At 42.0% G+C, this 23,487-nt stretch overlaps 1 protein-coding gene across 7 annotated transcripts in view; it reads left to right on the top strand.

The window, feature by feature from the left end:
- Positions 1–236: 236 nt before the first annotated feature.
- The window catches only part of XPO1 (exportin 1), a 40,593-nt gene continuing 17,342 nt past the window's right edge, over positions 237–23,487 (top strand). Inside the window, exons 1-11 of one of the 7 annotated variants that reach the window (XM_030490269.1) lie at positions 237–624; positions 1,042–1,097; positions 4,872–5,003; positions 8,652–8,753; positions 12,612–12,684; positions 21,704–21,765; positions 21,843–21,887; positions 21,973–22,154; positions 22,540–22,588; positions 22,672–22,791; positions 22,890–23,018. In XM_030490269.1, coding sequence (XP_030346129.1) covers positions 4,878–5,003; positions 8,652–8,753; positions 12,612–12,684; positions 21,704–21,765; positions 21,843–21,887; positions 21,973–22,154; positions 22,540–22,588; positions 22,672–22,791; positions 22,890–23,018 — 888 coding nt within the window. In that variant the 5' untranslated portion in view covers positions 237–624; positions 1,042–1,097; positions 4,872–4,877. Of the gene's footprint in view, positions 1,098–1,786; positions 1,885–4,871; positions 5,004–8,651; positions 8,754–9,949; positions 10,014–12,611; positions 12,685–21,703; positions 21,766–21,842; positions 21,888–21,972; positions 22,155–22,539; positions 22,589–22,671; positions 22,792–22,889; positions 23,019–23,487 lie in introns of those variants that run through there. The other 6 variants (XM_030490271.1, XM_030490268.1, XM_030490270.1 and 3 more) reach the window with 6 other exon arrangements.

The following is a 23,487-nucleotide window of genomic DNA, read 5'->3' on the forward strand; positions in this document are numbered from 1 at the left end:
CCTCTGGGCCAATCACCGAGCAGCGCCCCGCCCCCCGCCCCCCCTCTGCGCACAAAACGCTGCTGGAGAGGGGGCGGATCCCTTCTATCTTATTCCCCCCCCCCGCTACCGCTCGCTCCCTCCGCCCCTCCGAGGAGCTCAGGTGATTGACAAGCTCTTCGACCAATGAGCGTGGAGGCCGCTTGCGCGGCGGCACGGCTCGGGACCAATGGGGGCGCCGGCTGGGCGGAGGCCCGAGGTTTCCAAACGCTCCGCGGCGCCATGGGCTGAAAACTAAACCGAGATGGAATCTCCCAGTCTGAACCGGTTTGAGCCGGTTCCGAGCCTGTGGCATTAGGAGGGGGAGACGCGCCGCGCTCAGTCCCTGCTACCACCACCGCTGCCTCCGCCGCTGTGCGTGTGACCTGCTCGTAGGGGGGGAGCCGCCGGCGCAGCTGAGGGGGGGGGACAAAGTTTAGTGCGAGCCCGGGGGGGGGTGGGCATGGGGCTGAACTGAGCTCCCGCCGGGCCTCGGGGAAAGGCGGCAGCCGCAGCGGCACCGACAGACCCGGCCCGGGCCTGGGCAGCCAGCGACGCGGGAGACAGCGCCAGGGCCCCGCCGGGCCAGCCAGGGCCGCCGGGAAGGTAGAAGTTCCCTCCGCCCTACCAGCGGCCTCGGGAGGCCGACCCCCCCCCCCCCTTCCTTTCCCTTCCCTCCTCCCTCTCCCCGAGCGAGAGAAGGGGAGCGCGGCCCGTCTCTCGGGAGCGCGGGCGGCCGAGCGCCTGGGCTGAGGGGAAGGCGCCGAGGGGAGCGCCCGCCCGGGGGCCGCGGGCTTGTGCTGGGCGCTTAGTGCAGTCAGGCCAGGGCACGCTTCTTGCAGGGGTAGTGTGGGGAGGAGTGGCGCTCCTTGTCCATACCCGGCAGGGAGGAGGAGGAGGAGGGTGCGCTGGTCTTCCCCCCCACACCCCTTGGGTTCTTTTTTGGAAGGGGGGGAGGGAGAGAGAGGGTTATTTTTAGTGGCCTTTTTTTATTTTGGAATTATTTTTTTGGCGTGTGGTTAGAAACTTCGCTCACCCACCCCTACTTTTTGAAGGAAGAGGCTGTAAGAAACACCTAGGTAAGTCCGCGCTCAGGCTGCGGGAAAGGGTAAGGGGGTGGGGGGGGGTTTGCCGCGATGAGGAACGCGGTGGGGGGGTATTGGGGGGGGAGAGCGCTCGGGAGGAGGTGCGGGGCAGCGGGAGGGGTACGGCCGTGCGTGTGTATGTGTGTGGAGAAAGTGGAAGGAGAAGGGGAAGGAGAGAAACCCGTGAGGGGCCGGGCGGGGGGTGCTTAAAATGGGGTTTGGGGTCTGAGCATCCTCGGCCTGGCCGAGCGGAGCGCTGATGCTGCGGGAAAGGCGGCAGCGGGGCCGCACGGCGGGTGGCTTTGCCCGTGGTTAGGAAGGGGATGGAGCGGGCTGGGGGCGGGGGGTTGGGATCGGGTACGGGCAGAAGCGGGGACATAATCTGTAAATTATTAGGAGTGGAAGTTTCCAGAAATATTTTTGTGTGTCTGTGCAGCAGTATTGAAACGTCCGCCTGGATCACGTGGGGGGCCCTGTATAGAGCGCAGGGCTGGAGCGGAGGGAGGGAGAGGAGGAGAGAGGGAGGGGCCGCGCCGCCGCCGGCCCGCCGCGCTCCGCAGGGCCCCGGCCCGCCCGCCCGCTCTCCGCGCCCTGCTCCGCCGCACCGGGCCTGCTTCCCCCCGCATCCCCTCCGTGAGCCGGGCGGCGGCGCGGCCGTGCGGTGGGAGCAGGGGAAGGCCTCCGCGCTAGGGTGAGGAGGTGATTTCGGGCGCGGCCGTGCCCGAAAATGACTGCTCCGAGGTGTCGGGAGGATGTCGGCGGAGCGGTGTGATTGCATCTCGTACATTCACGTGTGTGTGTGAAGTGGGGAGGGGAGGGATCGTCTCGTTGCGATTGCGGGTGTGTTTGAAGTGTAATGCGGCTGCGGTGTGCTCCCCTCCGTGCCGTGCAGCTGGAGGAATTCACAAGTGATGCAACTAATTCGTTGGAAGAGGGTCTCGGGGCGGTAATTCACTTGCGTTCAGTAGAGGAATTGCATGCTGAGGCATGGGGCTGAGTGACTCTCCCACGATGGCTTTTTTTGGGTTTTGTTTGCTTTTAATCGCTGCCCCCAGTGAGCTTTAAGGTTGAAGGTGCTCTAGGGTTCACTGTGAATACTCAACGTTTCTCACTGCTTAAATATATGCTGCTGTTCCCGTGCACGACATGCTTAAATGAGTATATCGAGTGTATCATAACCTAACTGTTGTGTTAAAGGTCCAGGGTCATTGGGAGTTGGGATAACTATGTAAACAGTGCTGCAAATGCAGTTCTTTTGACCTTCGGTAGATGTCAGATTCTCGCTATGTTGTACTTCACATTTTTTTTGGTTAAACTTTTTGTTTCTATTTCCCCCACAGTATTGAAGAATTGATTAGTGGTGGCTCTTAGAGCTGAGGTTTAAACCTGTTCCGGAGTTCAGGCATGATGGGGAACAAAGTATAGGAGTCGTAGTAAATCAAAGATTATAAGCTTCGTGTGGGTGCAGTGGAGTGAGGAGTAGGAAATAGAGTTGGTTGCAGTTGGTATTGACCACAAAGCCGCCATTTCTGTATTTCAGTTTGCCAGTAGGTAGGTCATTTCGAAGATAATGCTGGGAGTGGCAGAGGGCCCTATTCAAAACATTTCCTTTCTGCTTCCATGTGGTTAATAACTTCTCTGCGTCACGTGGCTCCTCGGTTGCGCTCTTAGGGCTGCCTAAAAAACACCCAAAAAGGCTTGAATGAGAAATGAATGGCCCTACCTGAGGAACGACCGGTTTACGAGGCTCGTTGTAGTTTGAAAAGCGCTTTCCCCGCTCCCGGTAGAGGCCAGATGTGAACAAAAAGGGGCGTGTCTGGTGGGAGAATTAACTGCGCTGAGCTGCAGAGCTTATTCATGGGGGCAGTTCACTTCTAGTAGTGCTGCTTACTGCCCCTCTGCCACATGAGATGTGATTTCAAGTGGCCTTTTAAGTTGAAAGACTTAAATCGGTCTTCCCTGCTGGTTTGTTTTGTTTCTTGCTTCTATATGTAACACTGGATTTTGTAAACTTTAGGAGTTGTGGGGAAAGGACAGATGTGGAGTGTTAGTTTCAATTTATTTATTCTACATGATGTTTATTTCCTTCTGTCTTTCCAGGTAGATGTTGTAAAAAGGCTGACTGCATGTTGAGATGGAGCTCTCAAAATGATTACGTTAGTGTAGTAATACTGTTTTACTTCAAAATACAATTAAAGCGATTGGGTTTTGAAGTTAATATCTTTCTGTATAGAAGTAAATGAAGTTCCTTGACACTCTTGCAAATAAGCATTTCTAAACAAAAGATTTTCCTTGTCTGTATGCTTCTGTAGGATTTTCACTTAATTAGTCATTGCTTGGGTTGAGGCACAGGTTTGTCTTGCTCTTAACTTTTGAGCATGGCTTAAACATGCAAGGCATAAAATGAATGCTTATTTACACATGGAGTTATTTAGTAAGAGCAAATCTGCCTTCTAGCTTACTCTAAAGGGGTTGGCTGGGTGTATGGGGGTGTTTCTGGAAGTTTCAGATGGTATCTTTCCAAGTATGCAGATATCACTGAAAAAGTTACAGTAGAGCTCTTGCAGTGTCCAGACTTCTGGCTAGTTCTCAAATGAAGCTTTATGGAAGATTCTGAAAAGGGGGGTGAATGGCAGAGAGCTGTTGTGGAGCGGAGGGTAGGAATATGTGTTACAAGTGCCAGTGCCTGTGAGAAGAGGGCAATGAACTTGGTCAGATGCTTCCAACATGGGGGGGTGGTGTGAAAAGGGTAGAGTGTAACTTACCATCCACAGTTCTGTGGCTTCTGGCTTGTTTTCTGGCTTTTCACAATTGCCTTGTACCCGTCTCTGGCGGGTAAGCATCTTAGATGCACACCCACAATCACATACACCCCACCTGACTTTCTTTGCATAATATCAAGGCTGCAGTATCTAGGACAAAGAGTTAATGCATGTGTGGCTGGTTTTATGGGGCCTGAAAGCTCCAGTAGAATTCCATTTCAGTTTGAAGTGGTCTAACGTGATGCATGGAGTAACCTGCCGACTTCACAGTCCTCTTACTTCATCCTCTCAAAGTGCCTTCAAACAGTCAACTACCTTAGTTTCAATGCTAGTTTTTCACTTGTATGTAGTTAACTTATAAGATTTTGTTTTCCCCCAAGTATTTGGAAAACATCCTCTGTCTAATTTCTTACTGTGTGTGTAGATCATGCTTCACTTCCATAACCAATTATCGAAAAGCTTTTTAGAACTGATCTTCTAAATGTGCGTGTTGGGCTTGGAAACTCAACATCTGACTGAGATTTCTAGTCTGGGTTTTGGTTGTAACTATATGAGGTGTTTGTACCAGCAAACTTGCTGGTTTGCATGTGTTTAGGGGCTGGTGGGGGTTCATAGCTGCTTTGAAATCAGTTTTAGCTTCTGATAATGCAGCCTGTTGACTAGCAAGACTTACTATGTGCTATACCTGCTGAAGACACTGAGAATTTGGCAGTGCTGGGTAACGGTTGGACTTGATGATCTTAGTGGTCTTTTCCAATCTAGTTGATTGTACAAATTTATTTGGGGAATTTGGTGAATTCTATGAATTTATTTGGGGAATTTGGTGAATTCTTCAGAAAGACTTTGTCCTGCTCCTTGCTCAGCAATTGAGTGTTGCGGTTAGTGCTGTCCAGTATTGCTAACGTAGCTCGCCTCATTCAGATGAGATGCTGAAGTTGAAGCACTTGCTTTATAACTACATAGAATAATAATGTCTTGATTCTTTTTTTGTTTGTTTATTTTGCAGTAATCTATGCCAGCAATTATGACAATGTTAGCAGACCATGCAGCTCGCCAGCTGCTGGATTTTAACCAGAAACTGGATATCAATCTCTTGGACAATGTGGTGAACTGCTTGTACCATGGAGAAGGTGCGCAGGTAATGTGGACTTAGAATCTATGTTTATTGACTATGTTTAACCTTGTAGCAAATCAGTTGAGCAAAATTAATTCAATAAAAATCAGTAGTATTAGTGAATTTACTCTGCTACTGACTGGAATCTCGCTGGTAATTCACGTGCCCTGATTTAAAGACAGGCCTCATGTTATGAACATTGGAATGACACTTGGAATGACGTTAGTTTAGCGTGTGTTCATTTCTGGCATGCCTCCTGCTGTTGAAAGGTGTTGCCAGGTAAAATTTGGTAAGGGCACTTCTGCTTGCAGCTTGCCTTCTCTGACTTAGTCCATCAGGAAGGTCTGAGTTACCTGTAGTTTATTACTGTAGATGGGATTGTGAAGCCATAAACTTAATGATGGCTTCACCGAAGGATTGTATTTAAAAGAAAAATGTTAATGACATTATTACTGTATTTGTACTTAGAAAGAATCATAGAATCAGAAAACCATGAAAAATCAAAGAACCATGTTGCACACAATTTAAGAGACGACTTTGTTCTTTCTTGTGTCCTCTCCCACCTCCCATTATTGTTTGTCTGGGGGTTCTTGCGCTCTTTCTTTGGCCTTAGTGCAGATTGTGAAGTCTTAAGTTCAAACTGGGAGAATGTGCATTTGTGGGCTTCCATATATTGTCTTGAAAGTGAATCTTGTATTGCTTTGATGTATTTCTTGAACTACTTCGGAAATAAGACTTAAATGTTGAAAGCAAGTATTGCTAGAAGGGTGTTGGCAGAGGTCCTGTTCTGGCAAATGTTAATTGTTTGTGCTTAACAAATTGGGAGTTTCAGTGTCGGGCATCTCTTCCTAAGATACTCTTGCACAACAATAAGTGAATTAAAATGAGACAAAATAGCTGATGCTTTTCTATTCCTTCCAGCTGTTATACTAAACAGTAATATACTTGTTTTGTGTATGTCTTAAAAAAAGCTTTTGTAAGACTTAATAATGTGAATTCCTACAGGTTCTGAAAATACTGTGCTGTTTCTTGAAGTATTTGCATTTTGAGTTTCCTGAATTCAGTTACTAGCTATAGTTTTTTAAATGCTGATATGACAGAAAACCACTTGTAGCTTTTGCTTTCAGAGTATGGAGTTCTGAGTTCTTGTTCTGTGATACGTTTGTGTATTGTACTGCCTTACAAAGTAGGTGGTGCTTGAAGTGTTGTTTGGTTTGAATGGAGTTAAAGTTGGGAAAGTTTATGAGGAGAATAGAAGATTCACATTAAATGAAATGGTTGAATTGCCATTGTTTTGGTGTTGTGGGAAGTTGCTTCACTTGAAACAAGCTGGGTATAGTCTCTGGTGTTCAGAAGATTAATGTAGTAAGAAGCAAAAATTCAAGAGCACTTAACTGGCAAAAGTGAATTAGGAGAGAAGCCTATTTTAAGTGCATGTGCTAATATGTGTCACTTCAGTGAAAGTTTGGTTTACTATTCTAGGATGTTTTCAAAGGTGGAGGCATATTTCAGTGAGTCTGAGCTCTTACCTCTTCCAAGGAGTTCAAAAGTTCCTGCTTCTCTGTGGAGCCTATCAGCTCAAATCATGTCCTAAAGGGTGACAGGAATAAGAGAAGTTGAGAAAACTAAGTATTAAAATTGGGAGATTAACAATAGTTTGCCTGGAGTAGATGAGTGTATGCTGGGGTAAAAAAGGTCTAGAATGCAGCCTGGATGGCCCGTGCTGAACTCGCTTTCAAAGTCACCTGTCTCCTCCTTCTGCTTAACTCTTATCTCTGCTTGCAAACCCCTTTATCTGCTGATCTCTGCTAGGCAAGAAAGAAGCTGTTTTATGTCCTAACTTCTGGTTGCTTTTTTTTCCTGTTCTTGGGGCTTTTTTTTCGTGTGTGACTCTGAAAAGAATAAATATCCCCAACCCTACCCCAGTGCACCAGACTTGAGACAACTCATAGATGTTTACCTGGGCTTATCCCAGGCCCTTAATTTTACTGGTCTGTTAGATCTTCACATGTCCAGAAAGATTATTTGTTATCTGATACCCTTTTTGGTAGCAACAAAACAGTGAGGCTTCAATCTTGATTCAGCATTACTGTTAAGTTTATACTGGTTTTAAAAAACTACAGAAATGGATGTCCAGAAAAGGGGTTAGTGGGTACGAGAGCAAACTCTTCAGTGCTTGGGAGAGGAATATTGAGCTGTGTGTGAGTTGTTGGTGTTGAAATTTGTTCCTGTGATATGTCAGCAGTATTAGAAGCGCTAAGGAGGCCGCTATAAAAACACACCCAGGCTGAACGTGGAAGTAATAGTTACTCTTTCCCCTTTATCTATTTATGTTAAAGCTCTGATGTCATACTGTGAGAATATGGCTGTACTGCTTTTGGAGTTAAAAGGAATATTTGTGTGGTACTTCTCCATATTGAATCTACAGGGGTTTCCCTGCTAGTTCGTGCCAGACTGGGAACTGCTCCCCTCTATATGCTCAATTGTATGAAGAAGGGATACCAGTGTTGTACAGATATTTTAGACATCCTTGCTCTGTACTGTTGGAGCTTTTAATTGTTACTTGTTAAGTCCCATACCCAATTTGTGTTTCTTGCATTATATGTGTATAGATTTTGGGTCTTGATGGGGTTTCTGTCTTATTGAAGAACATTATTTTCTTACACCAGTTGCTGATTAGCTCAAGTTTGTTCTTGTAGCAAACTAGAAATCTGCACAGCTGTAGTTAAGTTCTGTTGAAGTTTATCCTAAAGTAAAGCTTTAACTGCTTTGTAATTCCATTGAATTGGCTCTACAGTGAAAGAATGAGCTAAGTTGTGATAATTGTGATGTGAAATATTCATCTTGTTGGTAAGACAGTGTCTGATGGTGTAGATGATGCAATTTGCAGCAAGATTTGTCAGTGCACTGCGTTTTTGAAAATAGCTATCATTTGGCTCCTTAAAAAATGCTTATGGGCACGCAGGCTTTTGAAAGGATAGCTAAAATGAATTCAGCTATTTCAGTGTGTAACTGCTTCAGATGAGGTTTTGCAAGTTACTGAAACCATAGTATCTAGCACAAGAGTTGGTAACGTCAGTCCCAAGGAAGAACAAACCATTGGCATGACCAACTCCCTTCCTCCCCGCAACCAGTTTCTATTACTGTTTTGTAAGCTGTTAGATATATCAAGAGATTCCTCAAAAGTAGGGATTGGAGGTCTCTAATGCTCTGCTCCCTGGTTCTTCAAAATAAACCCAACAACTTCACAGCATGATACAGTACTCCTTAAAGCTGGCACTTTATAGGAATGCCTTCAGTAGAACCAGAAAGATTGGGTGCCCTTGAATACAATTTTACCTGGATGACTTTCTTGAAGGGGAGAAAACCTCAGTCTCTAGTATGTTTTCCCTGTAATGTGTGCTATTCTCACATGTCTAGATGAACTGTTCGGTATGGAAGAGTGGAAGTAAGTACAGGACTGTCTTGCATCAATGCATTTTTGGAGTTTGGTTGTTAATACTTCAGCTGTCACATGGAAGGAGGCTTAAGGGACTTGTTGCGCCTGCTTGAGTTCTGTAACGCTTGGATAAGTGGTTTAAAGATGTGTTTATATATTAATGTCTTCACTAAGAGTATGTAATTTCTTAAATGATCTAATGCTAATACTTTTTTTATTAAACTTGATTTTAGCAAAGAATGGCACAGGAAGTCTTGACTCATTTAAAAGAACATCCTGATGCGTGGACAAGAGTTGATACTATTTTGGAGTTCTCTCAGAACATGAATACCAAAGTAAGCAAATTAACTTTTATTTATTTGGATTTCCTCTTTCTTCCATTCATAAACTTTGAGGAAGGTATCTCATTTTTAGCCATAGACTTTCTTGATTCAAGCCACATTTTTTTTATTGTCTGGTTTCCAAAGTTGGCTTTAAACAAGAATTGTAAATGGACAAAAGGACAAACCTCCTTTTATATTGACAAGAGTTTCCCCCCCCTCCCCCTTTTTTTTTTTAAAGGAAGAGCTAAATTGGAAATACAGGGGTTTTTTCCAAGGCACATACAAGCATAATGTCGGTTCCAAAGACTGGTGTGTGTCTGTATACATCTGAGTGATGAAAAGTCTCCTAGAGCCACATTTTGTCCTTGGATAAGTGCTTGGCTGCTCTTGATCATAATGAGAGCCATGTGCGCGTAACTGAGGAGAGAATTTGTCCCTAGGTGTATGAAAGACAAAATAGAAACCTTTTTAGGCCAAGATTTTGAGCAATCAATGAAAGTTAAACACCCCAAACCCTTTGTAGTAGGAGATTAGTCTTTACTAATGTGCAGAACGCTTTACTTTGTACTGCTGGTTTAAATCCATCCATCGTGGTAGAGACTCAAAGGGGCAGCATTCAGGTTTTTTTTCTACAACTTTAAATGCTTAAGACTTCTGAAGTTTGAAGCGAAAAGTTGATGGAAATGTGTTTTCACTGTCTTTGATTATCTCAGATAACTGACATGCATGTTTTTCTGCTTGATACACTCTGTGTTCGAACAGAAAATAACCGTGTTTGGCTGGTTTCTGAAATCAGGGGTATTCATGAAGCAGTTCCATCTTTTTTTCATTGCTCTCTGAAGTTTAGGGGAAAAGAGTTTAAAGAACTTCCTCAAAGTGCTAACCTTTAAGTAACAGTGTTTGCCTGTTTGCTTGCCTGGTAAACTTTGCTTTTTATACTGACAGACATTACTAATGTTTAAGTTGATTTATCAACAGTATTTTTAAAAACTCAAAATTTGTCTTGTGAAAAATGAGATGATTAGAGGAACAGAAAGAAAGCAACAGGTAAAGAATTCTTCAATTTACATAAATTGCAAATGATTTGGTGCTAAATTTATGCACTATGACATTTGGCTTTTATGCAATCATATTTTTTCTTTAATTAAAGCTGTTAACACTACCTGATATTAATCATAATGTTCCATTATGTTGATTGCTTGTAATAGGAAGAAAAGGGGTGTCTTCCTGTGCAACTGACACAGCTAGGCTTTGACGGCAGGCCTCCACAAGGTCTACCCTTTTGATTCCCTTTAACTGAATTCTGTTCATCAATTGTTTTTGTTTCTTGGGAGGTGGGAGGGAAAGGGATTCGGTGCATAGAATAAGTAATAAGGGTACCACAGACATTTCTACCATAGGGATCATTTCATGCCTTTTTTTCAGTCTTTGCTGTTACCTGTCCCTCATCTACATAACTGGGTAGCGAATTGCTTTTAGTTAGAAATAAGCAGAACCAAGAGCAAATGAACTTTGGAAGACTTGTTTTATGAGCAGTTGAAATGCATGTTTTTGTGTTCTGTTGGAATAGTTGATTTCTTATACTTCCGATAGTTCAAATAGCAAAACTTTTAACTGGTGTCAGTGACTTCTTTTTGGACTTAGTGTATCTGATTATCAGGGAAATAAGGAAAATTAGAACCATCAAATCAAATGAAGCTAAAAAACCAAAATGAAAAACCCAGAAAGCCCCTTGCAGAGTGTTCAGGCAGGCTGAGGAAGCCTTCAGACATGGTATGTGTAGGTGAAGACTGCATACAGTGATTACATTACTGCTGCAGTTTAATTTCATATGCAAGTGTTAGGAAAAATGACTAGTACTGAGGAAGATATGAACAAGACACTAGCAGAGGGCAGAACTGGAGTCACATCTGTACAAAGGAATGAGTAGAAATCTAGACAGCATGAACCTCTTCACAGTTTAAGATACATGAATCTGAGTTAGATGCTTGAGCAGATGATGAGGGATAGGTGTAGCAAATTGCTGGAGGCTTCTCTCCTTTTCTTTGACTTAGAGGAAATCCTAAGCAGGGAACAGAAAGACTAAAGATGAGGTCTGGCCTTAGTTCAGGTCAGGATTTTCCTTTAGGTGGGAGTTGGTCATCTAGTAGTGCTTTTGTAAAATGAAACTAGGCTTGCCATTCTGGTCTTAAAAGATAAATAAGCTGACTTGTAGAAAAAAATCTGGAAGCAAAACAGTCGTGGTTAGCGTTATCTGAAAGGGTTAGTGCTACATGTGCCTGCAGAATCTAGAAATTTAACTGGTGTTTAGATCTGCTTCAGGAAAGTTAGCACTGTCTGATACCAATGTGTATACTTTCAGCATTGTTAGAAGCTTTTGTAAGTATGTTTTGTATTGTGAGCCTGGCTCAGTTGCAGATGGTGTCTGTGAATCTATAGCAGTGGCTGAAATCACTTCTTGTGAAGCAAAGCATTTTTCTTAAGAAGGTTTTCATACATTTCCTTCTGTGAGCATTCCCTCGATTTCATTTAATTATGTTAAATAATTTTACAGATTTAAAATCTAGTTGATAAACTTTTGCTGCTGACCATGGAGAAGAAAAATACCATTAACTATGATAATGCATACTTGGTGCCCAAGGTTTTTGGAAGATGACAGAATGCAAATGCAGGATGTACACGAAGCTCATGGGAACTGGGTCTGATAGAGAAGCAAAGGGATGTAGGTTATGTTGAGAACAGCAAAAGTGGTATTTTAATGCAATGTAGTTTGGGACAGTCGACGTTGTGTTTTTTAATTAAACTGAAGCGTGTATGATCCCTTTGGTTGAAATGCTCATGATCCTACTTTGTATAACAACTAACCGTTTTAAAGAGGAACTCTTATTCTCAGCCAAACTTTGAACTGTGAAAACTTGAGTTTTACCTTTCAGGCATTGATGTGATGATTTATTTTTTTTTTCTTCCTAATCCACTGCAGATAAAGTAACAACAAAACTCCTCGTCCCCTTTTCTCTCCTGTCCATTCATGTTAATGGGGTTTTACACATTAAAGTTCTTCATCATAGCACCACAAACTTCTTTCCCTGTTACTGTGAGTTGGCAGTAGGGACAAATGGGCAGAGGGACTGTGGCCTTACCGATTACTTTACAAACCTATCGGTTTCGGGTAAGAACATAGGAAGGAATTCCTGAAAGGTAAAAGGATTTCCAAGAGTTTATTCACATTTCTGTTATTCTTTGACTGAGCACAAAAGTTCATCTTTAAATAGTAGAAATAGCTGCCATATTGGGGTGGGTATTGAAATTAAATAAACCTGTGGGTTGTCTTGCTGTTCCTAAAGTAACACACCAGGGAAGTTTGGGAATTCCTTTCTGTAGGAAGTGCCAGTGTCAGGACATGTGATGCTAAGACAAGATCTTTTTTTTTTCAGCTCTTAGAAGAACGATAGGAAGCTTGAGAGCATCCAAGCTGCTAAATATTTTAGGAGCCTGGTTGTGTTAATACTTGAACATATGAGCAGTCATTTATGATAGAAATTCATATCTGGCTGCTACTTCTCCAGATAGCCAAAATTGTCTGCCAGAGAGAGGGCTTTTCATTAGTATTATTTCCCCCTCTCCCCTCCTGGTGTGAGCATGATCAAACAGCAGGACTTAGAGTAGTGAAGAGTAAAACAAGAAAAGAAAAATGCATGAAACCTCAGTAAATGGGTGAATAGACATATATATATATATTTTTAATAAAATTGTTAGCTTAATAATCTCGAAGTCTTAGACGTTAAGTGTGAATGTCTGATTGATTGAGAGTCCTGAAAGTTAGTTAGTCCTACAGTAATGTACTCACATTTTGTTCTTCTCCAATTTCAGTATTATGGACTGCAAATCTTGGAAAATGTGATAAAAACAAGATGGAAGATCCTTCCAAGGAACCAGTGTGAAGGTAGGGAGGGATTTTTGTCATTTCCTCTTAACTTTGTGTGTTAACTGAGATTTAGACTGTCGGTCCCCATTTAAGTCATTTTCAGCTTCAAATCCAATTAGACTAGTAACTTTTTGTCATGTAGTAAGACCATCTGTGCTTTTTTGGATGATTCAACCATGACTTTCCCTTTTGTGATAGTGGTCTAGGTGGGGTGGTGAGCACCTGAAATTCTGTGAAGGTAAAAGGTGTGACTGATGGTTTTGGAGCATCATTGGTTAAGTGTTGCACTGACTTACCTGAAGATGTCTAACCATAGGCAGCTTGGAGGTCAGCTCCTGGCTCTGAGGTAGAGGTTTTGTCTCTCTCTAGTTGGCACAGAAGTGTACACAGCCCCACCAGTATCCTGTCATGTTTCTAAGGCTACATGGTCCATCTGCTAGCATGTGTAGGTTTATGTAACTTTGAGATTGTAAGCTGTTGTGATGCTTTTAAAATAGATACACTAAGACTAAATGCATAGTCTTAACGACTAATGGTAATTCATTCTTTTAGGCAGTGAAATACTGTAAAGTCTGCTTTAATTCATGTCGGTGTATGTGCAGCTACATTGCTGTAACTGGCAGCACAGTGTAGGGAAAACCCCTAGTCTTCTGTCATTGCAGAGTCTGGAAGTCTTAACATAAATGCTGTATTGTTTAATTTATTTCAATTTTTTTCCTTCCTCCCAGCTTGCAATGTGTGCTGAATTTTAGACGTTACCTGTAGTAAATGGAGGTACCTCTATGGTACAGGATTTGTGCTTGTTCACACAGCTTTCTGTCAAGCCATGATAACTTGGACTTCAAAACATGAAGTACTTTAAATTCTTGACGTTGAATGTTGTTCCATGCTTTTTAGTAAATGCTGGTCTTGGAACTCATTAAAGTTATTACAATGTTCTGTGTTCTGCTGTGAATTTTTGTTAACGCTGCTAAGATGTGTTTTACATTTTTCCTCAGAGTGCTTTGGTTCTGAAACTGTATTGATTAAAATGTAAGTGTTGATGGAAAAAAGTGTGTAGAGGGAGACTTCCACATTTCTGTGGTTACTCTTCTCACCTTCCCTCCCCCATCCCTTCCAACTATAGGTTGACAGATAAAGCAAAGCTCTTTTTGAAAGTGAAAGTAAGGTTTCACATTCATTTTGCTCTTGGAAACACACTTGTAGGTTTCTAGGAAACAGGTTCAAATGAGGCTCGGACACAACTATGTCCTTCTGAGAAGCCAAGGGAGCACACTGAAGTTAAGTCTTCTGTGTACCTTTAGAGTATCTCAACTTACTTGTATCTTGTTGTATGAGCACTTAGTTTCGGTATTTGGAAGGTGCTCTCCTAATGTTTTTGGCTGTGGCAGCAGAGTAGGAAGAAAGCAAAGAGTCAGTAGTTTGAAGCAGTTGCTCAGCTTGCTACTGCCTGCTGGTGAAGGGAGGTGTATTAGAATAGGAGACAATGCTGAGTTAGACTTACTTGATAGTTTGGAACTGAACAAGTGCCAAATACAGAATATAATTCAGTAATTTTAAGTCTTATAAAGGGACACTCTTAATGCATAGAACAGCTGAGAAACCGTGGCGGTAGGGTGAGGTGGTTGGCGGTGCTTTGGATCATGTTGTCTCATTTAGTCTCAAGATGTCGTGGCTACATGGCTTAAATGAATTGTGGAACTGGTATATTTGAGTTGGTGCTTTAGATTTTTGTTACTTCACTGTGTGCAGGCACGATGGCACTGTTTGAGTGGTTCCTGTCACCTGAGAAGACACAATAACTATAGCTCAATACATTGCAATGCAAAATAAAGTTACTGTCTGTAGCTCTGCAGTCAATTTTAAGTATTATTTTTCTGACTTTTGTACTTTTTCTGAAGACTTTGGGGAGGGGAAAGTCCTTCATCCTAATGAATAAGGCAGAAGCTCTTCCCTGTGAGGGTGCTGAGGCGCTGGCACAGGGTGCCCAGAGAAGCTGTGGCTGCCCCATCCCTGGCAGTGTTCAAGGCCAGGTTGGACACAGGGGCTTGGAGCAACCTGCTCTAGTGGAAGGTGTCCCTGCCTGTGGCAGGGGGTTGGAACTGGATGAGCTTTAAGGTCCCTTCCAACCCAAACCATTCTATGGTTCTATAATGTGTGTCTTTAGTTTAGCCTTTTAAAATATTTTTCCCTTTCACAAAGCCAAACTAATATTTGTGACTTTTATTTTCACCTTTTAGGGGAACTGGGTTAGTTGGTTTTTACTTGTCTGGTTTCTCTGCTACATCAACAGAAGAGGAACTAAATATATTTAGCTACCATGGCATCTTGGCCTCGGTGGTTTAGGAGGGAGAATCAATGTTTAATCTCAAATCCAGTTTCATTTGGTCTGTGGTGGTAGTTGGTGTTTATTTTTTTGGCTGATGGTGCTGACTGGTACAAAAGAACTACTCCAGAGCTCATTCAGGTGCTTTGATTACCTGGGAGATAAGAAAACTGGTTAAATTGAGGATTTTTTTTCATCCTGGCTCCAGTTCTTCCTTTAGTTGACAGGATTTTCCTTTTGGAAGTGTAACTAGTAAAATATGGGTGCAGGAAACTGCAACTCAGTGTAACAAAGCGAAGCTTAGTAGCAATTCCTGCAGGTTATAAATCAGTTAATTTTACCTTATATCTTACTTTATAAGACTTAACATGTCTAATTTGATTTGTGTAGTAAATACAGCTGTCAGATCTTACTTTTGGGTAACACAAAGCTAAATCCATTTATGAGAAAATACTGTTTTCCCTTTTTAGCAATAGTAGTGCTTAAGAGTTGAAGTGAAGAACATCCTGAATTGAGCTGTCAGTGAATGGAAAAGTTGTATTTCTCCCAGATTTTTCAGGGAGGTTGTTTCAAAAACTGTCATTAATTATAGAGCCTGAACTGTAGCCTTTGAGTTGTGGGTTTTTTCCCAAGTTGTACATCAGGATGACTTGTTGTGTCTTGAGGTTAGCCAGGGTTTTGTTACTCCTTCAGTCAGAATGCCTGGGAGGTTTTAGCTTCCAAATTCGAAATGTCAGTAGGAAAATGTGTTCTTTAGACTTGAAACTCTGTTCTTAAGTTTGCTCTTATTTTAAAATAGCTTTTAGTTGGACTCTTCTGGCCATGGTACCCTTTAACTTGTAGTCGTGGTTTAAGCCCAGCCAGTAACTTGGTACCATGGAGCCACTCACTCACTCTGGGCGGGATGGGGAGGAGAATAGAAGTCATATAAACTCCATGGGTTGAGATAAGAACAGTCCAATAACTGAAGTATAATACAAAACAACTGCTACTGATAATAATGATAAGGGAAATAACAAGGGGAGAGAATATAAAACTAAAAGGGAAAGGGAAAAAAACCCAATAAACACAAACGCTGCTCACTACCTGCCAACCGCTACCCAGCCTGGCCTGAGCAGTGATCTGGGCCTTCCAGGTGGCTCCCCCAGTTTCTATACTGGGCATGATGTGCTGTGGTATGGAATACCCCTTTGGCTAGTCTGGGTCAGGTGTCCTGTCTCTGCTTCCTCCCGGCTTCCTGTGCCCCTCCTCACTGGCAGAGCATGAGGCTGAAAAGTCCTTGATCGGGGTAAGCATTCCTTAGCAACAACTAAACCATTGGTGTGTTATCAGCATTGTTTTCAGACTAAAGCCAAAACACAGCCCTGCACCAACTACTAGGAAGGAGAATAATAACTGTTACAGCTGAACCCAAGACACTTGTAAAAAGTCTTTCTATTCCTCAGGTGTCATTGATTTTGAAGGTTGAGGATTGTAAGCACCTTTGGAGAGCTGATCTGTATCCTCCCATAGTTCTAAAGCGGATATTGGGCAAAACAATGAGTTTACTTTTCTGAAATACTTATGTGATGAGTGTGCTTTTTCTTGTCCTTGAATTTTTTTGGTTTTTTGGAGTTTGTAGTTTGAACCAATGGGTTATTTAGACAGAAGTGGAATTTATGGGGCACAATTGGTAAAATTAGGTTCAATCTGATGCTTGGCCTGCGTGTTCAGCCATGAGACGTGTTTAGTCATAGACCATAGCAATGGGTTACACTTGCTCTTTATAATGCATTTAGTCCCTAAGAATGCTTTGGATTGCTTACATGTGTACAAATGGTGTAATGTGGTTTTCATTCAGACCTTACTGAGGCTGCTTTAGTGGAAGGTGGGTGGCATATTCCAGAACATCTCATGGAGTGGTGAACTTGCCTTATTTCCAGGGTATTGTACTACCATTCTCAAGCAAAAGTTTGCAGTTACAGAGGTGATATAAATTGTTTTAAATTCTGATATTCTGTAGAGTTGATTGTTCAATAATACCTACAAAGGATGTGATTTGATTAAAGTGCTGTGGTCTCGGGAAGATTTTCTCTTACAGTGTGAAAATCTGGCTAGAAATAAGGGCTTCTTGGTCTTCAATTCAGTGATACGTGTCATTAATCCTGCAATGGGTAATGAAATTCAGTTCCTGTGAACAGAGTGAGCTTGTCTGGAGTGTTTTGAGCTGGAATGGATAAGCATTTCTTCATTATGAAACCTGAATTGCTTGTACAACTTCCCTCAAAGTGAAGTGTTCAGAGAGCTGCAGTTTAGTGGCTCACAGGAAGGCTCTGGAGTTAAGTGTAAAGCTTTTGATGCAGTTTAAGCTGCTGTAAAGAGTGTGGAATGATGAGATATTTTAATGGAAATTTGTGGCCTGCTTCAGGAAGAGGTGTTTTTTGATTCTCTGTGTGATGAAGGGGGAATGAACTACAATGCACTTGTGTATGTGTGTAAGACAAGCTCTGTGCCCTTTATAAGAATTTTCATGATACCTCCTTTTGTGTTGAAAAGGAAACACATAATGAACTGAGTTCACTAATAGGGACAGATGATTTGTGGGACAGTATAGGAAAGCACTGTTTCTTAAGACTAAAAGTAAGATGGCATTTTTGGCCACGTTTTGGGACTGCTTAAACAGTTAGTATATACATGCATACAAACATCCCTGAAGGGGACAACTCAGCTTTAGGGTTTGACATCCTAATCTTGGTGGCAAGCTAACGTTAATTTGCTGAGTTCTGTTGTCCACCTGCTTTATTTATGCCTCTTATTCCTTAATATAAATGGAGAATTTCTTAATTTTAGTGCATTAGTGTAAACTTGCATCTGCAGCACCAGCTAGAATAGTTTTCAACGCTTGCTAGGTGCTTGTGCTCTAACTGCATAAAGGAATGTGCTTGTATGTTTTAAGTGTAGTAAGTGCTTTTGTCTACTTACTGACTGGGCATTCATGGTAACATGCTGTATTTGGTCACGATAGGAGCTCAGGTTAAACAGTTGATGAGATGTAGTTGCTTCTAAAAACACCTTCAAAGGTTGAACTCCAGGGTATTTGACACTGCTCGAGTTTAGACTGCAGAATTTACCAGTTTTGGATAATGTGATGTTCCTCAGTGCCCCTGTTCAGCTCTAACCATTGCATAGCTTGGGTCACTTGTGAAAACACTTTCCCTCCAGAAAGTGTTTCAATGTTACTGCATGTTTGCCTCTGTAGAGAGTCAACTTGCACAGAAGGACTACAATATCTAATGCTCATCCAGATAACAGTGGTGCTGGTCCAGGTCTTCTGCAGCTGCTGATGCCCAGCCTCACTGATAATTAGAACATATTTTGATGTTGCAACTGGGCTGATCTACTACTAAACTGCTGTGGATAAAGGTGTTCCTCACCTGAGCACTTTATTATGTCTTCGAGCCAGTACTGGTGCTTCTCTGGCCCTTTGGTGAGTTGGTTCAGGGGGCTAAGCTGACAGGAGACAGTTGCAAAACAGTTTTGAAATGACTGAACTTTTTGGTAACTATTTTCCTACTAGTTTAGCCTCCAAAAAAGTTCCTGAGCAGGTACTAGGACTGTCAGTGCTGTCTCAATGGCAAACAGGATCTGCCTCCCTTTGATCACAGGTTGTCATGGGATCAGTGTAGTTGTAATGTTGGATGGTCCTTGAAGAACACTCCATGTGTCCTGGGTGTTGTGGTTGGGTTTTTTGTGTTATTAGAAGGTCTGTTTTCCAGGAATGTCTGTCGCTTCCCATTTGGCTCCGTGAAGGGTCTGAACTTGGCACTTGTGTTGTTGCCATCTTCAAGACTTGTTCGGCTGCTCCTGTGATTGAAGGAGACCTTCTGGGCAGCGATGGTGGGGTCGTGCGTGTCCTGTGCTGCCTCCTTAAAATAGTACTTCCTTTAAGTTCTCAAACCACTGATTTTAGTAAATCCAATGGACTACAACCCTTGAACAGTTTCTTGGATGTATTTGCTGAAAAATGGTAACTAGCCTGGGTGTTGGTTTGTGCCAGAGCACAAAGCTGAAATGTTTGTTCTACTGGGAATTATCTTTCCTGTGGAATAAGATCACAGAATGATCGGGCTTGGAGGGGACCTCTGAAGATCATCTAGTCCAATGCCCTGCCAAAGCAGGGCCACCAAGAGTCAGCTATTAAATATTAAAAACCCATGATACTTCAGTTTCAGGTGGAAAATGCCATTCAAGCCAAAAAAGGTATTAGAGAATTGGAGAGCTGATGCTTTTAAGGGCTTAAGAATATGACTTTCTTCACTGGATGGAAGACCTGAGAAGCCTGCAGCGTGTGTGTGTGTGTGGAAATAAGCAAGCTTTTTAGGTTGTCTTTTGACAATTATGACTAATAATCGATTTTAGTTATTATTTTTATGGGTTTTTTTTTTGTTTCCCCCAATGGAGAAGCTTTGGAGTAGAATTACTCTTTTCATCTGCTGATCTCAAGGAATGATCTATGGTAGCACAACGTTCAAGTTGGAACTGAACTACATAGTACTACTGATGCAACAAGATGGAAAATATGTAGCTTTGGAGTCTAATAAGAACAAGACTCACTTTCTAATTCCATTTGGAAACGCAGAGTTGCAGCAGTACGCTTCCCTTAGTGGTTTGGCAGACAGTTACAATAGTTGAGTTTCTGGCACTGCAAACCCATTTCCATACTATTTTGGGGGCTTTCATGTGTCATTTGTGAATGACTGTACTGCTTCAGCAAGAGTGTGGGGTTTTCAGCTTTAAAATAGTAGGACAGGCCTATGATGTCAGACTAATGCTAGTGCTTGGTAAGAACTCTTGCCCAGTGACTGACAGTGATACTTACTGTCAGTGGCCATCCTTCTGGAGTGGTGGGGATTGATCCCAATTGATAGTGATGAATAGTTTCATTTGTTATCGGAACGACCTGTAGAACAGCTCCTCTCTAGTACGTGTCTAATGGCTCAAGGTCTAGACCTGTTTTTTCCAGGTTTCATGAGAATGCAGTTGCCAAACTATTTGTTTAATCTTGTTGCTCAGGCTTGAAATGCAAATAAAAAAGGACTAATTCTGGTAAAGACTTAGAAATGTTTTAAAATGTAGAATAGTGGCTACGGGGAAATGAAATGTCTTCAACATAAAGCATCCTCCTCAGTGAAGTGACAACTTGTTCTAAGCCTTCAATGTATGCTTTTGTCTGCATGAGTCAGGTGATTGTCTTGTTGAAGAACTGATTGAAACCAGATTTTGGGTTCCTGAATTTGAATAGCAAAACATGCACCTATTCTGAAACTTCCTTATGACAAGAAAACACTTGCCTGGTCTGAAGTATTTAATCCCTGCTGTGCTCAGGTCAGTCATTGAGTCAGAGCTGTGTCAAAGTAGAACTATTAGTAATGTTCACCTAGTTCATCACTGCAGATCCTCTGTGCATGCCTCTTCTTGGAGTCAGATGGTTTTGTACAGCCTGGCTTTAGGTATGGATATTGTGATGAAAAGTCACTTGGAAAGCCATTGTTTGCATGTCTTTAGTGAATGGTGAGGAGGGAGCTGAGCATTAGTGGCAAAATGAAACTTCAAGCAGTACAACTTGCTACAGTGTTTTGTTATGGTGCTTTTTGGGGGTGGTGTTTTCCTGTGGTGGAGCTGAAAGCTCTAAAGTCATTTAAAACCATTTGTAGAAGAAACACAACAGTTGATTTAAATACAGTCCGTGCCCCCAGTTGACAAAAAACCGAAAGCAATAAACTAGAATTCATTGGGAGCATTGTAATCCATAGCATCCACGTGTGCTGTAAAAGCACAATATCCAAATCCAAGGGCATTGTGCTGTATTGGTGAATAAAGTTTCAGTTTCGTTCTTGTAAGATGATGCAAGGAAAACTAAGCTCTGGCACAGTGTTTAACTTTGAAATGCTGTGCATGCTGTGTTTAAAATGGGTCACCTGGAGCACATCTGAACTCGTACATACAGTCAAGGTGATGTTATCAAAGCTTTCTGTGCAATTCTGGCTAAATTGGTGTTAAAACTAGAGTCATGCTTAAAAAGCTCTGTTGAGTCTTGGATTCCCTTTCTATTAATAAAGCATTAGTCAAAGGAGAGGTGGAGGACTTCGGTTTGTATTTTGTCTTGCCCTTGTAAACATTTGGCTGAGCAGTAAGAATATATCTGCCAGGTTGGAGTTGGTAGGTATGGTCTGAACATGCATGATGGGTGGAAACATGTTTCACTGGGGGAGCTCTACAGTTGCATTTGTAAGTACCTATTGCAGTATATTTCAGGGTCTGGACATCAGTGCTGATGCCATCTTTCCATCTTCAGCCTAATGTGGTGTTGTGCAGTCCCACCCATGCAACATTCCTCAATTTCTTGCAGCCTTTAGGAAGCTGATAGATTGATGTGGTGCAGATTACTACAAATACGCTCTAGTCCTTAGTCTGTTTTCCTTTTGTTTCACTGAAGTAGCTTCATCTTAAAGCCATTTTGTACATTTGAAATGATACCCTTGCCGAATAGATGCAAAGGTGGATTTTTCCATCTAGGAGAAAAATCAAGAGGGATGCTCACTAATAAATGCATATATGTTCCTTAGAAGTGTTTCTGTCTAAAATCATGTGAACAATCTGAATTCAGAAATACTTATGACTGTATTCATGATATGTGGCACAGTTGAAAATAAATTCCTAACTCTTCTGCAGGTATTAAAAAATACGTTGTTGGCCTAATTATCAAGACCTCATCTGATCCAACATGTGTAGAAGTAAGTGAATTCTCTTCAGGGGAGGAAGAGGGAGGGGGATATTATGCACAACCTGACTCTTTTCTTCTCTTATCCAGAAAGAGAAAGTGTATATTGGGAAATTGAATATGATTCTTGTTCAGGTGAGTTAGAGTTTATAAAGTTCTAAATCTTAAAGTCTTTTTGCCTTTGCATATGTATCTAACATATGGATGTTTCACTTTTCAGATACTGAAACAGGAATGGCCAAAGCACTGGCCAACTTTTATAAGCGATATTGTGGGAGCAAGCAGGACTAGTGAAAGCCTTTGTCAGAACAATATGGTGATCCTTAAGCTATTGAGTGAAGAAGTGTTTGATTTTTCCAGTGGCCAGATTACTCAAGTGAAAGCTAAGCATTTGAAAGACAGGCAAGTATATATATTTACATCTTAATAAGTAGGGTAGACTTTGTGCTTGCTGCTAAATAGTTGCTCTCACTTTTGAGTGAACACCTACAGCTGTCTGATTTGATTTATGAGGCCGAGTGGGTTACTGGTTCTTCCTTAAGCAGTACTCTCAGGTGATACCCAGCTTCTTTGTACACACATTTCTACCTTACTGCAAGCAGCATCTGTTGACTGATGGTTCCTACCCTTTTAGCAGAGCATTTCAGCATCGCTTACATTTCCAAGCTAGAATTTGCAGGCACAGGCTTCAAGTTCAAATTCAGGACCTGTTCTGTGAGCACAGACATTGTGATTAAAGTAGATATTGTGGAATGTGGAAACACTTAATTATTTTTATCTTTTACAGCATGTGCAATGAATTCTCTCAGATATTTCAGCTGTGTCAGTTTGTAATGGTAAGTCTTGTTTCTCTAATGATGTCTTTAAAGATTCCCCCATCATGCCCAACAGCGTCATAAACATTAATGTTCCTTTGCAGGAAAACTCCCAAAATGCTCCTTTAGTTCAAGCAACTTTGGAAACTTTGCTACGATTTCTGAACTGGATTCCTCTGGGATATATATTTGAGACCAAGTTAATCAGCACACTAATATACAAGGTACTCATGCCAGAATTGACAGCTCTTGAATGTAAATAGAAGTTGGAAATAAGCTTAGCATGTAACACTTTTACAATACTCTTTTCTTCTCCCAACAGTTCTTAAATGTTCCCATGTTTCGAAATGTCTCTTTGAAGTGCCTCACAGAGATTGCAGGTGTCAGTGTAAGCCAGTACGAAGAACAGTTTGTAACACTTTTCACACTGACCATGATGCAGTTAAAACAGGTAATGCTTTTTGTAACCTGTCTCCTGACTCTTCACAAAATCAATGTCCATAGAACCTACTTCAGTTTACATGTTTATATTCATTATAGGACAAATACTGTTCTTCAGTGGTATTTATGGCTTGATCAGAAGATGTTAAGTGTAGTTTTCTGACTCTAGATCGCACCTATATTTCTGTTGCATTGATCTGATGAACGTGAGAGGCATTTTGAGCACTAAGGCTGTGTCTGGTGGGGAAAGTTGAGAGACGCAACAAAATGTGCATTGTGAGCCTTGAAAGACCTGACCTGACCTGTCTTTTGCAAGTTGCTATTTAATGTTTGAAACTGAGAGACATGTTTGTCACATAAAACCCTGTTTTAAATTTATATAATTTGATGTTTCCTCTCCAAGCAGTTCAGATTCAGGTACATGTGTGTGTAGCTTTCCTCGTTGTGTGTGCATCTTTATGTGGACAGTTGAAGAAGGT

This window comes from Strigops habroptila, chromosome 6, assembly GCF_004027225.2.
Source record: "Strigops habroptila isolate Jane chromosome 6, bStrHab1.2.pri, whole genome shotgun sequence".
Classification (NCBI taxonomy): domain Eukaryota; kingdom Metazoa; phylum Chordata; class Aves; order Psittaciformes; family Psittacidae; genus Strigops; species Strigops habroptila.